Raw genomic sequence first — 17,128 nt, forward strand, 5'->3', positions numbered from 1 at the left:
TGTAAAAAATAATTGAGAAGAGAGAGAAAAAAAAACTCTTCCAAAGTATTTAGGGAATTATTTAAAAATTCCATATACAAACTAAAAAAAAAAACCCTTTATCAAAAATCATTATATTATAGACCATTATTCACATTGCAGGGTGGACTACTACCATATATACTCATTTTTAATATACTATCCAAAAATAAACCTAATATTAAATTAAAAATTAACATTTAATATATTAAAAATAAACATCTATCACTATTCTACATTATAATGATTCCCAATATCATTTTCTTCATACTAGATTACTAGGCAGCTGGTGAGGCAAAAAATTTGTCAGTGCCAAACTTATTATAGCGATCCACTAAGCGGAAATTTCTTTTGTATTTATGCCCCAACAATGGGAATTCAAATTTTCTAAAAATTTATACAGTTTATTGAAATGTTACAACAGAACATCAATTGAAAAAAGCACTGAAGAAATCCAACATTCATGAAAAAAAAAAAAAAAAAACCTATAAAACATAACAGTTACTCCCTCCATTCCAAATTGTCATCTTTGCTTTTTACACGCTTTTTTAAAAATTAAAGTAAATGATACAATACATGTTTTCCAATTATACCTCTCACTTTTCTCGCTTTTATTTAAAAATAAAAGCAAAAAAGACAAAAGAAAGCAAAACTAATAAGGGTACACTGAAAAAAATAGAATGATGGTGATGTTCAATTTTGAAGAGAGGAGAACATTTTGGGACAAACTAAAAAGAAAAATAAGACATGTAAAATGAGACGGGTGGAGTAATTGTGTTTCTTTTACAACATTAACTCCAGGAGCTCTAGAATCTCTTCATTGGCGGATTCATAGGTTTGGGTCTTGAAGAAGCAGCCAGCGCAGAAGGTCCACCTGGTTTCTTTGGGGAGGAAACACTTACACTGCTAGAGAAACGATAGATTCATCAATAACGCTAATTGCAAGTACTGGTGTATATATATATGTTAAAAAGGCAAAAGTCGTAGAAATATTACCTATTTGTTCTCTGCACAGCCTTATTCTTTATGGCAGCTAAATTTTTAACCTCTGGACTGTAATGAATATTATAAAATCAGATATTCTGGGTAGAGAAAGTTAGTTGACCTACAAACTTCAATACAGCTAGACAGTAAGCACATATATGCATACGTACGAGGTTAAGGTAAAAATATGCCATGCAGATCCAGAAGTTTCATATGCTTTCAATGGATAGAAGAACTTACCTTCTTAAGAAATCCATTTTTGCTTTCTTCATCACAGTACTCTTTGTGTTGTAAATATTGCTACTGCCTATTAAAAAAATAATAATAAAAAAAAAAAAACTGTAATTAGGTAGGAAAAGGAACTTGTAATGCATACATTCTAATGAGAATGCCAACAACAGTAAACCTCGTGCAAGACAAAATGCAGTAAAGGTCAGCAAATAAGAGCATATTCGCCCACACATTGGAAGGAAGGAATTTTGTAAAATGTGCCAAATTTGAACAATTTACCAAAATGTGTTTATATAAAACGGATACTGGAAAATGTTTTTTGACCAAAAATCATATTTAGGGAATGAAACTGAAAATCAGTTTGCTGTTGCAAACAATAGCAGTAGCTTGTAGTAAATTTGACATGACTTCTTACCTCCTGCATAGTTATAATGGTAAATCTCATGGATTGAGACCAAAATGTGTTGATTTTCATATGTATACCAAAGTAGGTTTATCAAATTAGAATGATGAGACTTAACGACACAAACCCATGCAAGATCCACAACAAAAGCCCAAAATATGTTTGACCTACCCAGACTCAAAGCCTTGAAATGAAGGTTGAAACCTTGACAAAAACACAAGACATGCCAAAGGTGGTGATATTGTAATAAAAGAAGTAATCTACTTTTTGTAAAGAAATTTCAAAAAAATTCTCTTAAATCTAGGAGCTTCAAAGATGTTTTAATCAAGCTTCAAGCTATTACATGTTCTCAAACATTCTCTGCAAAAGTACACTTGCTCTTCAGTCCCTTTCTTAATGACCACTTAATAATTTCTTATGATACTAGTTACCCTCATGTAGTAGGTAATAAACTCAAAAAGAAACTACCAATTAGAACACATGGCAGCCATCAAAACAAGACTAAAATAAAATTGGCATTTATTAATCTGTAGGAAGACCATTATGAGAATCATTTTCAGATAGCATGCTGTTCTCTCATTGCTTCAAAGCTTGGGTAATCAACTTGACATTTTTTACATCTGAAATTGTAAACAACATAGAATTCTTCCTCCTTTGGCCTACAAACTCTTGGAACACAAATTTGTGCTTTGAAGCATAGGTTACCTCTTGTAATGCCTCAACAACAAACCTATCCTTGTGATGCCTTGTCATTATTCTTTGTCCTCAACTGCAATATTGAACCTCCGAAAAAGAACATGGTACTACCAATTTAGAGCAATTCATTGTACGCGCCACTTAAATTCGCATTCAAGGAACGAGTTCTAAAATCACTATTCCAAATTGCAATATAATATTGCTACTGCTAAATGCAATACAAAATTGCTACTAATACATGTGACATCACTCCTTACCTAATGAGCTCTCATGCATTGGTATCATGGGAGTCTAATAATGATTTGAGACCGAAATGTGTTTATTTTAAGAGGTATAATTTAGAAAAATAAGAATTAAATCTCATTCAGAAAATGGGTTATAAAATATCACTATTCCAAACGCAACATAGTATGGTGTTAAAAAATGTTACATAACTCCTTACCCAAGGTTCCCTCCTGCATTTGTATCATGGGCATGACTAGAGACAAAACTGTGCTGATTTTTAATGTCAAAATCAGCTTTTCAAAATAGAAAAGAGACTTAATATCTTATTATGCAAATGAGATCTTAAATTGCTATTCCAAGTTGTGAGATATATCATTGTTGCTAAAAGGTGGAAAAGGAAACTCACACATGAAGTTTAAAATAGAACTAATGGTTGCCATGACATTGGGGGAGAGGGGGGGGGGGTGGGGTGGGGGGGTGTTGAGTCGGTTAACATTTTAAAATTATAATTCAACCCAAAATGAAATAAATTGCTCTAGCCACTGGTCAATAGTCCAACCACATAAACCTTTCTTTCACAATCAATGACACTAGTACTCGAAAACTAGAGAGAAAATGAGGTTCTAGAGACGAGTTTGAGGAGAAAAATCACTGCCCCTTTGTTAGCTTAACAACCTTGCCATCCATCTTGAAGAAAGAAGGGCAATTGTGCCATGATGTCTCACTTTTTACAAAAGACATCATGTCAATATTGTAAATAAAAATTACAGATTCAAATTTTAAAAAACAACTATATATCTCATTCTTCAAATTTAGAAATCAACACATTTTCTTAAATTGCTTCTAAATTTGGCATATATTAGATAATTCCTCTTGAGGCAGTTGCTATATCTTAAACCCATAAATGTAGAGGTCGCACCAAAGTAACCTGACCCTTATTAAACAGAAGGAATTAAATTGTGTTTGAAGAGGAGGACCCTGACATAAATACAAATCATACCTCCATAAAAGCTTCTTTTACTGCTAGAAGGTGGAACCTTTGTGCAGAGCTTAATTTGCCGGCTTTGTTTCTCTGCAAGAATATAATTCAGTATCATGTTTAATTGATTATAAGCCACTTGGTGACTTGGAACGTATAGTTGATGTTAAACAATTACTTTTCTTTAAGAGACCCAGGAAGTAACAAATATACGGAGGGATAAGATATAATAGCACTTACCAGCATCGTGTTTTTTGTATAGATCCCTGATTCTGTCAAAGGACTTTTGTTGGGTTTCCTCAACCTCCTTCAACTTTGCCTGCAAGTAACTTGAACTACTCAAAACAATACAATTATTTTCGGACATAATATTTAGCATATTCTATCCTAATTTTGAGAACTTAGAAACCATTCAACAATTATAAGAGAGTGTGTAAAATGAAAATGAGATGAATACCTCATACAATTGATTCCACTTAAAAGTTACTTTCTTCTGCTTCATTCTCTCAATAACCAGACTGGCGCTCTTTTTACCAAATTCCCGCTCATAAAATTGCTTCCAGATTTTATCAGTCACAGGGCTAAGATCTCTTCCCTTGAATAATAAAGAAAAGTTAAAATTTCAAAGTCCAACCTAGGTTGTAACTTTCCACAAGGAGAGGGCAAGATGAACAATTTCTTACTTGTGTTGACTTCTCAATGAGTGCCAACTGGTCAACAGTACAGTGAGGTAGAAAGCGCTCAAGAAGATGAAAGTCTGTTGCACCAACATCCCCAATGTATCTAACATGATCTATTGCAACCTGAACGCACAAATCCACAAGGGAAGGAGCTTTACGATTCCCTACAGCACTTCTCATTCTGTGCTCCGATCTGTTTTCTCCACTAACACCTGAAACAACTAGCTATTTAATAACAAGAGAATGAACCTTAATTGCAATTAGCTAAAAATCAACACAACTTTTATCTGATCATAATCACAACCATCCCCTTAATTTAGATTTCTGCAAACACTCAGCCACACAAAAATCTCAGGTTATTCATTTCAAATGGCACCAGAAATTGTAGCATCATTGATCCATAGATGTTCTTAATTTGCAGACAACAAAGTCAACTAAATCTTATCAACTCTCAACATAACAATCATAATTCAAATTCGCACACCTAAATCTTCTAACAAATAAACGATTCTTTTTCAAGAAACACCAATCTCAGTACCGACAGTACTTAACAGAAGTTTGCTTCCATAAATTATCTCCTAGCACCTGTATCTAGCACAAATTCCACACAATTCTAAACAGAAAAGGTTCAAATTTAAAAAAAAAATTAAAAAAAATTAAATTTGTGACAAGAAACGAAAATAAATGCACAGATTAAAGCTTCTTACAGCTACAAATTTAACAAATCCGATCGATTAAAAAAAAATTAGAATCTTACAGACGGTGATCGGAGCAGGAAACCAGCGGGCTGATAAATCAGAATTCAAAAATCGAAAGAAGAAACATAGAATTGGCAAGCTTGAAAGACATAGGGAAATTGCAGAACATAAATAGAACTGTTGTTCGGTGTGACGACGAAGATGATATAATCAATATTTGATAGTAGATACGGAAACGGGGAACGGGAATGTCACGCGGTGCTGTGCTGACATACGTTACTTACTCTATGTCCCCAATAGTTATACCATGGACCTGCGTCCACCTTATAAAGTAAATCCAGATTCAAGATATACAATTTACATATTGAAGCACAAAAAGTTAATTACGCCTCCATTAAAATTCAACCTCATGACCTCTCATATGAAAAAAGTCATTTTATATCATCTGAGCACAAGATACTTGATAAATAAAAATTACTAAAATTTCACATAAATTTGATAATTAATTCATCATTTATTTCTATTTAATTTAGTTTATTCAAACAAAATATTCGTATAATACATTAAGTAATTGATATCATCATCAATCCTACTTAGTCAACATTCAACAAGTTGCACTATTTGAGAAAATTTATTTTTAGTCCCTCAATTGTTTATTGATAGTTACGTTGTTTTAGCCCATAACTTTTACCGTTGTAATATACTAACCTAAGTCTTCAAAAAAGTTACAATTTTAACTCATGAGAAAACAAAACTATTAAACTTGATTAAAACTTTACTTAGTAAATGGTATTACATAATTTTTTTTATCTTTATTCTTTACGACTTTTTCAATTTTGGTATTTGATATGCAAAATATATAATTGATGTTGATGACCTTCTTTCTTAAAGTTGGCTATCTTCAATTGTGGTACATTGTCCCTATTTTTCTTATACAAACAAGTTAAAATCAAGTTTTTTTATTCTACAAAGAAATATCGAGACTCGAGACTAAGGAAGATTATAATAATTAAAAAAAATTAAAAAGTACTAAAATACTATGTACTAAAATAAAATTTTAATAAAGTTTATTAGTTCTTTTGTTGAGATATTCATAATTTTTTACAAGGTAGTATTTGTTCTATACTTTCTCAAGCATTTTTAGCCTAAAGAATTTAAACCCCACCACCGGAGTTATGACCACCCATTTGGAATGGTAATTGGGGTGTCGTCACATCACACTACATGGTAGAAAATATACTAAATTTATTAGTTTTATTTCTTTATGGGCTAAAATTGTACTCCATCCGTCCCATTTTATGTATCTTACTTTCCTTTTTAGGCTGTGTTTGAAAACCCGGAAAATGACTTCTGGAAGTCATTTTCCGAGTTTTTGGTGTTTGGCTACACCTGGAAAATCCAGTCAACGGAATCCATTTTCCGTTGACTGGGGAAAATGAGCCCAATTTGGCGGAAAATGACTTCCGCCAAATTTGGGCGGAAGTCGTTTTCCGCCTTTCTCTTTCAATTTTTTTTTTTTTTTTTTAAAAAAAATCTGGCGGAACTGTTCCGCCAGAAACCAGAGCTATGGTTTCCGGCGGAACTGGGTTCCGCCAGAAACCATAGCTCTGGTTTCTGGCGGAAACCAGTTCCGCCGGAAATCAATTTTTTTTTTTTTTTAAGATTTAAAATGAATTTTTAATTTAAAATAAAATAATTAAAATATTTAATAATACCATTCTACTCATTTTCCAGAAAATGTACCAAACACACCAAAACAGTTTTCCAAATGTAACCAAACACTGGAAACGGAAAATGTTTTCCGGAAAATGACTCATTTTCCAGAAATCATTTTCCAGAAGTCATTTTCCTGCTTTCCAAACGGACCCTTAGTTTGTCCCAAAATAGTGTCATCTTTTCAAAATTGAACATAACTATCACTCTACATTTCCCAATTTACCTTTTTGACTTTTCAAATTTTTAGTGGTAAATACAATTGTACTTTGTACAAACAACACCTACTTTTGAGGGGCAAAATTGAAAAGTTAGTACCATTTGTTATGTTGTATTAAAAATCGTGTAAAAAGCAAATGAGACAATCAATTAGAGACGGAGAGAGTAATTTTTTGAAGAGTGAGTAAATATATTATAAGGATAGAAGTTAAGGGCTAAAATGGTTGGCAAAGAACAATCTATGAACTAAAAATGCAGTTTTATATAATTTTGTGTAGTTGAATAATAAATTGCTTCATTTTGTTGAAACTCAAAGAAATAAAATATAAAGTATTAAAAACCTGACTTAAATATAATATAAGTCCAACTCATCCATCTAGTGAAATTACACATTCTCGAATGGTTGTTCATTAAATTTAAGCTAAATATTTTGTATCACAATATTCGAATCAAATATGCTCACTTTGAAAGGACATTCACAAGACTTATGTAGCTATGTGAAGATACATAAAACCAGGCGCATTACCATTCTTAGTTCCATCCAGTTTAGTATCGCGCAGATGCCATTGTCCCTTTGATAGATGATAGTGTTATAAAAGGTAGAGCTTGAAGCCATTGCTGCACAAAGCTTCCCAGGTGGAGATTTCTCCCTCATCTCCATTAGGATAATTATGGTTGTTAGCTGCAAAAATTAGTGACTAGCTTGAAAATTCATCTGCCACGAGGGGAGGAATAAAACTGCAGCCCTGAAGTGTTTGCTCGAAGATGTGACCCATTCTAAGAAGTTTTCCCTGCAATTGCATTTGTAACTTTATTGAATATGGAGAGAACCAAACAGGTGGCTTCAGCAATTTCCACATGAAAGAAAACGAAAAAGAGAATGAAGTGCCCACCTCGTCAAATGCAGCGCCAATCATTTGAACGCCAACAGGTAGCCCTACAGAACCACCGTCAACAAATCCACAGGGCAGAACCAGTGCAGGAAGACCAGCCAGGTTAACATTCACCTGTCGCAGATGGGAAAAAAACAACTCTTGACACTAAATAAATATTGGGTTATTAAGCAATAGAGAACATATAACTTGAGAAGCAGAACTTTGGGAGTCATATAAATAACATACCGTCATGATATCACCTGCATACATTGCCAATGGATCATCCTTCTTCTCACCTGAAGATTTGAAAATTTAGCCAGTGTGCAACTTCAGAATTTCAGAAAAGGTATAGACTAGAACAGATAAGTGCTCAACCAATTTTATAAGCTGCTGATGGCGCTGCTGGTGAAATCAGGATATCATTATTTTCCAGTGCTTCCCTAAAGCTTTCCCTTACCAAGGCCCTCACCTAAAACACTATCACCATTTCAGTTTCCATTGAAAATGAAATATAAACTCAAAATTATAGGCGTTCTGAAGTGGTTTTACGGAGTTCATCATTTGAACTCATACTTGTAACTATTAACAGTGGCAAAGTGCTATGTATTGACTGTTATGTCATGAGTAAAAGCATCATAAACAACTTCTCTAGAAATAGATGTAAGGTCTTGCACATATACATCATCTTTCCCAGAAAAGATGAGTGAGCTTGCACTAGGCCAGATTCTGTAGTCAACAAAATAATTGGCATGTAAGTTGCAGTACCTGCTGAGCTCGTTTGTAGTATGCATCATAATAACCAGCTGACAGGGCATATGTTCCCATTAGAATTCTCATTTTGACCTGTAAGAGTGTTGCACAAATGACACTCCAAAATCACCACAAAGCTTAAACTTATGACTCATGACTCATCCCCTAAATTGTTCATACCTCAGAACCAAAGCCTTTAGCACGGGATCCCCCATAAAGGGAATTAAGCTCATCTGCAACAACTTGATTCCCATACCTACACATTGACATCCAATGGCAGTAAGAAAACTGTAGCCTCTATAAATATTTATAGTTGCATTCCCAAACTTCTCTTAGGCTTATGATGAAGCCAATTATGGGAGTGTTATGTTTAGGAACTATCATCATTTTCATATGTATTTACACACAAACATTTCAGAATCACTATTTAATATCCAAAAAAGTACAAGTCTTATCCATCCAAGTAAATCATTTTTATTTTGTTTTGTTTTAGAACAAATCCATGGTCAATCTGCTCTAATAACTGAAGCAAAGCTATACTCCATATGACCTGATAGAATCATAACGTGATAAATTTGAAGAAGATTCAGATGATGCAAGTATGTAGTAAGCTGGTAATCCAAGAGAGAAAGATGGCAAGGAGACCTGAAAATAGAAAATAGAAAATGAAAAAGGGAAAAAATGAGCTAGAAAAGGAGTACCTGAACATTGCAACTGCAGAAGTACAAATGCATAAATACGGGAACCTATGAGAAAAGAATACCTCTGTCACAGTGCATCCTAGTTCCTCAAGATGACTAGCAGCACCACGGATTGAGGAAATTACTTCAGGGTCAACTCCTTCTTCAATGGTTTCTCGGATCACACCAACTCTCAACCCTTTAAGAGGTTTTGATTCGAGATTATCTTGGGAAATAAATTGGGAAGTAAAGTCAGGAATTTCCTGAAAGAACATTCACAAAATTAAAGCAAAAACTAGCATACACAAATGAATTGGAAAACAGTCTCAAGTCTTTATTTTTGCATTGATAGGAAATTAGCATGAATTCCACCAAGAAGTTAACAGAACACCATATTTTCTTGGAAGATACACTAATTCCTAAATACTTATTATTCTAAACAAAGATATTGAGTATGTTATAGTAAACAATTGTCAAAACAATTGGATACGTTTAAACTTATCATGTTGTGAATTAACAAAACCATGACCATAGAAAATATAAAGAATAAATTTCACAAGGCGAGTGAGAAATATAAGCACAAGAGACTTACTCGCTTGCTACTTGTTGCATCAAACTTATCATGACCAGAAATTGCCTGGAGTAGAAGCCCTGCGTCAGCTACTGATGAGCCAAAGCATCCAATGACATCAAGAGAAGACGCATATGCTACAAGCCCATATCTTGAGACACGCCCATATGTTGGTTTCAAACCAACAACACCACAGAAAGATGCTGGTTGTCTAACACTCCCGCCTGTATCACTTCCTAGTGATACTGTGCACTGCCTAGCAGAAACAGCAGCAGCTGAACCACCTGATGATCCACCAGGCACCCGTGTCAAATCCCAAGGATTTGCTGTCACCTATTAACACCAATATGGATCACCTGAGTAAACCATGTTCAGTTACAAGTTGGAGTTATCAAACCATATAATTTCTTATTTTTACATTCTTTTCATTTGAGAATTTACTAATATATTGGCCACTCACTTTGATAGCATCACTCATCTGACCAATAGTAGAAAACATGCAATTTGAATTCAATAGAGTCAGTTCATATTGAGCAGGGACCCAAAGCTTGAAACCTTCCAATAAAGTGCACGTGCATAATAATTTCTACTAGCAGAAACTTCAAATTCTACAAGGAATGACAAAAACCAGACCTGATAAGCAGAGCCTTCAGTAGTACTCCCCATACCAAACTCATCCAAATTAGTCTTCCCAATCACAATGCCGCCGCATTGTCTCACATTCCTCACTGCCGTCGCATCGAAAGCCGGTCGATAATTCTCCAGAATCTTCGACCCGGCAGTTGATGGCATATCCGCAGTACAAATATTATCCTTCACAGCAACAAAGACACCGGCGAGGGGGCCCACCTCCTCATGGTTGGAAATCTTCCTATCGATCTCCTCGGCCTCTCTCAGCACCGTGTCGGAGACGTGGAGGAAGCTCTTGAGGTGGGGCTCGGTGCGTCGGAGGCGGGAGAGGAAGGTCTGCGCTAGCTCCACGGCGGAAGTCTCGCCGGCCAGGAGGGATTTGCGGATGGTGAGGATTTGGGAGGCCGGTGGTAGGGTGGCTGTAGCGGCGGAGGAGAGGGGTATGGTTTGAGAGGTGTGGAGGCATTTGACCTTCAGAGGGAAGCGGAGGAGCCGCGGAGTGTGATGAATTGAAGATAGCATTTTCTGATGAGAGGGTGCTGATGAGCAGTGAGAGGTTTTGCAGGTTTTATCTACTCGACTACTCCTAAGAATTTGCTATTTCTTCTTCCTACTTTTCACTATATCACAAAATAACTTTTTTAAAAAATTAATCCAAAATAACAACTTTTTAAATTTTAGTATTTTAGAGCAATAAATTATTACAAAAAACTAATTAATTAAACACTCATATTGATTATTTAACCAAATTAAACAGCCAATAGTGATAGGCTAACTATTTTACCAAACAAGACCTATATCCATATTCAATCAACTATATTTGACTGAAATTATTTTAAATTCAAACAAATATATTACTATATAAAAAATAATTTTTTAAAATTTATTTTTAACGATTTTATAGAAGTGCAACCCTTTTTTTTAATCCACAAATATAAATGTTTTACCTAAAACATTTCATTCAAGTTCATATATTCATAAGAACCAAATCGAAAATAGTCAAAAAACCACAACTTGTACTAGATGTTAGTTATACTCCGTATAAGTTTTTGTTTCTCTCTATATCCATGCAATTCAAGTGTGGAAGTACTCAATGATGTAGTCTTACATCAATACAAAACGAACATACAACAATACCAAATTTACAGGCACTAAATCAGAGAATAAAATGCAATTTTACAGATTAGAGAAAAAATAAAGAGAAGTCCTATACCCTATCTGAGGGACTAACTCGTACAAGGGTGTTCATGGCTAAATACAATCTCATCTCCTTCAATCAACCGATTGACAGCAGTTGCATTTGAGAATTCAGTTCTTCCATTGCAAACGGTTTCTGATAAGGCTCGGGATTTTCATTCTTCATGGAAACGACAGCTTTTTGGTGCTTCTCTTGGGTCATCCTTTTCCTAAAGTGGATCAATATTACAACAATTTATGATAAAAATAAATAAATGAGGACCACAAAAAGCTGGGGAAAAGGAATGGAAAGATCAAACGGAATGGAAATAAGCTACTTACAATCATCAATGTGAGACCCAAGAGGAAATCGCCACCAAGGGGAGCATTAATGCCAAGCCATACGACATCAGGCTATCCACATCCTTGATCCTTTCCATCTTGATGTGGATAGAACTCCAAAACCGTGTGAAAGGACAATTTACTGGTCGACCCTGCAGCATATGCACAAAAAGTTTCAACTATACCCCTTTCTAGTGGCAAACATTAGGCAACTATGTGTACTCACCTTGGTATTTGAGTCACTAGTTTGCTCTTGATCATCAAAACTGGATAGTGTTCTTCGTATGTAATGGTCGGATTGATCGACTGGCTTCTTGATAGTAGCTCTTTCAGTAGAGAAAGTTTTGTATGCAGAATCGGTGTGGATTGTCTCCATGACTGAACCAAAAAAGTTTGTCACGGGCACCTGCAAGGGCACAAGGGGAGTGCAAGTCAGACTATCTAAACATATTGACAAAAAGCCACTTAAACATAATTTAACGGAAATGTTTTTATTATACCTCCTCCAGTAGACGCGGGTATAGATCAGTTCGATAATATGCCGTTGACATCAATAAATTTGGGTTATATGAATTGAAGAGACTGCAAATTAACAGCAAAGCCTAAGAGATTCATATGAAGTTGGAAGTTGATAGAAATAACAAATTAACAATGCACAAGATGAGTTTTCTGAAAAGCAAATCTTCTGTAATAACCTATGATGAATTAGTTTATCCAAGAAAAAATTATTTACAGAAAGGAGTAAATAAAAAAGGAGTAAGAGAGCAAAGATCTAGAGTTTAAAAAATATGAGATTAGGACTGTTTCCCACTCATTAACTAGCAGTGGTGGTCAAAGTAATATTTTTGAAGTTCACAGTTACCTACTTACCTGCTTAATGAGGCATTGCTATACATATTTACCCTCTCAAAAAAGGCAAGGGTATAAAATGTGAATCGATCTATAACTGAGACACCAACCTGGAACAAAGAAATTATTAATGAAGAAAATTACCAAAAGATAGCAGGGTTGTGGAGCAAATATACTTACATTAGAGTCTAGGTGGTGTGAATAGGAATTTTCTCCTTTCTTGCTACTTCCAATAGCCAAAACACCAGGTGAATGAAGCTACATGGGAAGGATATATTTCATTTCAGATAGAAAATCATGCATAAAAGGCTCAGTATCACATTTTTGACAGAGGCAATAGCAATAACTATCTATGCTACTAATTACACAAAGAGCACATACTCCACACAAGTGGAGAACCCAAAGTTCTGAAACAACAAAAATGCAGCAGAGATTATGTGTTACTTCTTTTTTGAAATATGTTTGTTACTTCTAGTAGAATAAAATATGAGAGAAAACTCTTAAATTACAATGAATTCTTATAGGCCTCATCAAACAAGGACTGAATGGTTGATCCCATTGTACATACACTAATAAATACTCAGTTAAGTTATCATGGAGCGGTATATAAAATGTCAACCTATTACCTAACCCCTAGGAAAAGAATAGCTCACCTGAGAGAAAAGTGTAGCAGCTTGGCAAGTATCAACCATTATTAACAGCTCCTTGAATCTGAAAGTTGAACACAATTGAGAGGTGTGAGCCATCATTTCAAGTGTATCAAAGCAGTCCCACTCTTAAGGAATGATGCAGTTAAGTCCAGCAGGAAAAAAAAAAAAAAAAGATTCTCACCTACGCTTTTCTTTCATTTGTTTCACTGCATCAGCTAAATCATGACTCTGAAGCTCCTCTGCATCCTGAAATTTTAAGAACTCATCTCCACCATGCCCTGTCATATAAACCAGTATGTGGCTTCCTTCATCACTTAAAAGACGTTTTGACCGGGGAACAGCAGCTTCATGACGGCCCGTTAAGACTCTGAAGAAGTTCTCAACAGTTACTTCATACCCTCGATAATCTACCTGACTTACAGAAGCATGTAAAAGTTAGAAATTGTAAATGAATGAAAACTAATCTAAGTCCAAATTACTGTAAATCAGGCTAACAGATAGACGCCCTACTAGAGATCCACTTGCAAAATAACCAAATAAGAAGTAAGAGCATTAGGTATTCAAACTTAAGACCATGCATAGTTCAAAACATACTTTACTAGGTATACCCATTGCAACCCTTAATAGACATTTAGCAGAATGGTGAAAATTTCAAACAATCATGATAACAACATATCACTAAATCCAGTTTCAATTAAATTGAGTGTTGTATATGATAGGAAAAAAAAAAATCCTAAGTGATTGTTAGAAGGATGATCAAAACTACTGACCTCGACATTATCTCCATACAAGTTAAGCCTATGGTTTTCATTATTAAAGACTTGAGCAGGGTATTTGTTCCGTGCATTGCAAGCCATATCATCAGCCAACATCAGAATAATTCTTTCGTCTGGTATGCCCAACCGTTTTACAGTTCTGCATGCAAAACACAGATTAGTATTCACAAAACAGTCAAGTAACTCTGAGAATACAGAAATGAACTTCCAGACAAGAATATGAAGAATTAAGCTTTTAACTGAAAAGAAAGCTTTTTTACCTGTATAAAGACAAAGTGTTTGCCATGTGACGGTAGTTAAACCTGAGTACCCATAACAAATTTTAGCAAGTTGGAAATTCCATATTAAGGCTAATCTAATGACCAATTTTCACAAGGCAAAAGAATAAACATGTCAAATTAGTGATGCCACTAAACATTGAACTTTTGGAGTAACTATTCACACCTATACACAAACAAATATACTAGTAAAATTAATTTCATCTTCTTAGCTATACACTCAACTACTCAACCAAACGAATTACTTGGAAAAACTACAGAGTAAAACTGCAGTAGATACAGTAAAACATTCTACAATAAATATATGAACATAAAAGCATATATTACATATAGGAGTTTCGAAAGGAGTGCATAAAATAGTGGACAGTTTATAATTTTCCCCACATAAGTGATAAAGATACATATTGACCGGGGTATGCATAGTATCAAGGAGCTCAACTACACATTATCATATTAGAATTAGAATCAAAATATATAAAAACAAATAAAAATAAGATAAATTGATCAATGCATTCTCATAAGACACAAATCAAAAGCATATTTTAACTAAATTCAATAAAAACAGAATCGGAATACATTAATAAATAGCATAATTTTGTATCACAAGTTCCTCAGCTCACTGAACTTATCACACAATCTAACAAACTTCCTACAGTTCCCCCAAAATCAAAATTTCCAATCAATTTTCTCAAGAGACAGTCGAAACTAAACATTGATTGACGGAGAGATTGAAAGTACCAAAAGCGAGAGGTGCAGACCAAAACAGCCCAGTTGTTAGTGTGCATTGTGGTAGCCGTTGAAGCCGCACCGTCGCTGGAAGCATCAGACAATATCGCACTGTAGACACAAGTTGCTAGAAGAAGCAAAGATGCTGAAACGACGAACTTCAGCGATCTCTCCCTAATCATCTTCAACCTTATCATGGCTTTGCCTTAGCTTTTCTGGTTTCTTCCGTTCTGAGATTTCCCGTTTACTGTTCAAACTTTCGAAGACCAGAAGGGCTTCCCAAACGAGGCATATGTTAGTACGAAATCTAAATGAAACAGAAGCAACATACAATCAGAAATGCTAAATGTACACATCATCGTGCCCTAGTTTTCAACAATTTTGCAATGTTTGTGACGGGCAAATTATGCTGTGGAAAGGTAGATACACTTCTAAAATTATGAATATAGAATTTTATAATTATAAATATAGAATTCTGTAATTATGATTATAGAATTTTGTATTTGTGAATATAAAATTTAATAATTGTGAATGTAAAATTCAAAAATTATGAACATAAAGTTTTATAATAATGAACATATATAGAATTATGTAATTGTGAATATAAAATTCAATAATTATTAATATAAAGTTTAAAAATTATAAACATAGAATTCAATAATTATAAATATAGAATTGTTTCTACCTTGCAAGGTGGACACAATTTTACAGCATAATAATTATTGGCAAATTATGTTGTGAGCACAAGGTGGGCACGGTTTTATATTCATAATTTTTATACTGTAGATCCATATTTTTTATACTTTAGATTCCAATTGTTGAACTCTGTTTTCACAAATCAAAGAACTATATGTTCATAATTGATAATTATACAGTTTAGAAATTATGAATTTACAATATAGAAATTATGAATCTACTGTATTTAAATTATTAATCTACGATTTAGAAATTACGAGTCTAAAGTATAAATTTTATAAATTTACAATATAAAAATTATGAATTTACAATATAAAAATTATGAATCTACAGTATATAAATTATGGATATGAAACCGTGCTCATTTTGCGAGGTGGGCACGTGCTCACAACATAACGATCCATAATTGTTTGTGACCGTCCCAAGATCCAAGCATCTGCCTATAATGAAAATTGATTAAATGATCAAATTGACGAATTTCAATCAATCATTTTTTTTACCAAAATATTTTAATTTAGTTAATTTTTTAGAATTTTGATTAACGCTAATTTAATTTGAAAGTATAAGTTAACCGAATTAAATGATTGGTTAATCTATCTATATATATATATATATATATATATATATATATATATATATATGTGTGTGTGTGTGTGTGTGCGCGCGTGTTTTTTTTTATCATTTATATATTAAAATGTAATGACTGTTTTGTGATGTGAAACTATGAATTTACAAACTTTATTTATAGATTTTAGGGTTTTTAAAATTGGACTAAAATTTAATTGAACGATTAATTAAAAAAAATAATTTGGTTAATTGACTTAATTCAAAAATATGAATTTTCATTCGGTTAATGATTAAAGCATTTTGAAAATTTGGTTAATTTGATCCTGTTAACAACCAAATTAAACGAATAAACACCTGTAATTTTATGTGGTTGATTTGTTTAATGAGAATTACTTACAATTTTATTTTATATAATATTAAGTTTGTTATTTGTATATAAAATTTATATGTTTAAAATTACATTAAAATGCTATTAACAAAAAATTAAAATTAAAATACTTGAAAAATACTAAAAAATAAATAATTGGTTTGACATGTAAAATGAAATAGATGAAAAATTATTTAACAAAATGAGAACTTTCAAAGCGGGCTAGCAGAACGGGCGGAAAAAATGTGGGCTTAAAGGGCAGCCAATTTTTTATATGGCTTTTTTTTCATTGTATTTAAAAAATAAAAATAAAAAACATATGATGGCTTCTTCAAGAAATTATTTGAAC

The 17,128-nt window shown here is 33.6% G+C and overlaps 3 protein-coding genes across 5 annotated transcripts; all 3 read right to left on the reverse strand.

Moving 5' to 3' along the window:
• Positions 1-537: 537 nt before the first annotated feature.
• On the reverse strand, positions 538-5,156 carry LOC109162066. 2 transcript variants are annotated; one of them, XM_019310720.1, is made up of 8 exons: positions 4,974-5,156; positions 4,220-4,428; positions 3,994-4,131; positions 3,777-3,855; positions 3,558-3,629; positions 1,243-1,309; positions 1,015-1,071; positions 538-924 (listed from the first exon to the last, which is right to left on the reverse strand). In XM_019310720.1, exons 2-8 carry the CDS (start codon positions 4,394-4,396, stop codon positions 825-827), a joined length of 690 nt encoding a protein of 229 aa, XP_019166265.1. In that variant the 5' UTR covers positions 4,397-4,428; positions 4,974-5,156; the 3' UTR covers positions 538-824. The 2 variants fall into 2 exon arrangements, with proteins under 2 accessions (XP_019166265.1, XP_019166266.1); XM_019310721.1 differs by having other exon boundaries at positions 661-921.
• Positions 5,157-7,229: 2,073 nt separating this feature from the next.
• Positions 7,230-10,959, reverse strand: LOC109162065 (glutamyl-tRNA(Gln) amidotransferase subunit A, chloroplastic/mitochondrial). Its single transcript, XM_019310719.1, has 10 exons — positions 10,356-10,959; positions 9,744-10,055; positions 9,235-9,414; positions 9,022-9,116; positions 8,652-8,727; positions 8,487-8,564; positions 8,097-8,190; positions 7,968-8,017; positions 7,740-7,853; positions 7,230-7,637 (listed from the first exon to the last, which is right to left on the reverse strand). The coding sequence occupies exons 1-10, from the start codon at positions 10,872-10,874 to the stop codon at positions 7,545-7,547; spliced, it is 1,611 nt and encodes a 536-aa protein (XP_019166264.1). The 5' UTR covers positions 10,875-10,959; the 3' UTR covers positions 7,230-7,544.
• A 461-nt stretch (positions 10,960-11,420) lies between these two features.
• Positions 11,421-15,466, reverse strand: LOC109161602 (putative GPI-anchor transamidase). Of its 2 annotated transcripts, none has more exons than XR_002050939.1 (11): positions 15,162-15,466; positions 14,406-14,447; positions 14,140-14,284; positions 13,551-13,780; positions 13,373-13,430; positions 12,900-12,977; positions 12,741-12,829; positions 12,371-12,452; positions 12,097-12,276; positions 11,815-12,022; positions 11,421-11,736 (listed from the first exon to the last, which is right to left on the reverse strand). XR_002050939.1 is itself a non-coding variant. In XM_019310076.1 (11 exons), exons 1-10 carry the CDS (start codon positions 15,344-15,346, stop codon positions 11,876-11,878), a joined length of 1,236 nt encoding a protein of 411 aa, XP_019165621.1. In that variant the 5' UTR covers positions 15,347-15,465; the 3' UTR covers positions 11,421-11,758; positions 11,871-11,875. The 2 variants fall into 2 exon arrangements, 1 of the variants encoding a protein (XP_019165621.1); XM_019310076.1 differs by having other exon boundaries at positions 11,421-11,758; positions 11,871-12,022; positions 15,162-15,465.
• Positions 15,467-17,128: the final 1,662 nt, after the last annotated feature.

The sequence above is a fragment of the Ipomoea nil genome, unplaced genomic scaffold (genome assembly GCF_001879475.1).
Source record: "Ipomoea nil cultivar Tokyo-kokei standard unplaced genomic scaffold, Asagao_1.1 scaffold2926, whole genome shotgun sequence".
NCBI classification, from domain to species: domain Eukaryota; kingdom Viridiplantae; phylum Streptophyta; class Magnoliopsida; order Solanales; family Convolvulaceae; genus Ipomoea; species Ipomoea nil.

What these genes read in the sequence shown, in the direction of transcription:
- LOC109161602 (XM_019310076.1), bottom strand. Translation starts at nt 15,346, where the DNA reads ATGATAAGGTTGAAGATGATTAGGGAGAGATCGCTGAAGTTCGTCGTT. An exon ending in CAAATGAAAGAAAAGCGTAG is followed by an intron (nt 13,431 to 13,550) that starts GTGAGAATCTTT and finishes TTCAACTTTCAG; the next exon opens with ATTCAAGGAGCTGTTAATAA. An exon ending in CACACCACCTAGACTCTAAT is followed by an intron (nt 12,830 to 12,899) that starts GTAAGTATATTT and finishes TCTTTGTTCCAG; the next exon opens with GTTGGTGTCTCAGTTATAGA.
- LOC109162065 (XM_019310719.1), bottom strand. Translation starts at nt 10,874, where the DNA reads ATGCTATCTTCAATTCATCACACTCCGCGGCTCCTCCGCTTCCCTCTG. An exon ending in TAGGATGCACTGTGACAGAG is followed by an intron (nt 9,117 to 9,234) that starts GTATTCTTTTCT and finishes TTCTATTTTCAG; the next exon opens with GTCTCCTTGCCATCTTTCTC. An exon ending in ATCAGCAGCTTATAAAATTG is followed by an intron (nt 8,018 to 8,096) that starts GTTGAGCACTTA and finishes TCAAATCTTCAG; the next exon opens with GTGAGAAGAAGGATGATCCA.
- LOC109162066 (XM_019310720.1), bottom strand. Translation starts at nt 4,396, where the DNA reads ATGAGAAGTGCTGTAGGGAATCGTAAAGCTCCTTCCCTTGTGGATTTG. An exon ending in AGTGGAATCAATTGTATGAG is followed by an intron (nt 3,856 to 3,993) that starts GTATTCATCTCA and finishes AGTTACTTGCAG; the next exon opens with GCAAAGTTGAAGGAGGTTGA. An exon ending in AAAATGGATTTCTTAAGAAG is followed by an intron (nt 1,072 to 1,242) that starts GTAAGTTCTTCT and finishes TATTCATTACAG; the next exon opens with TCCAGAGGTTAAAAATTTAG.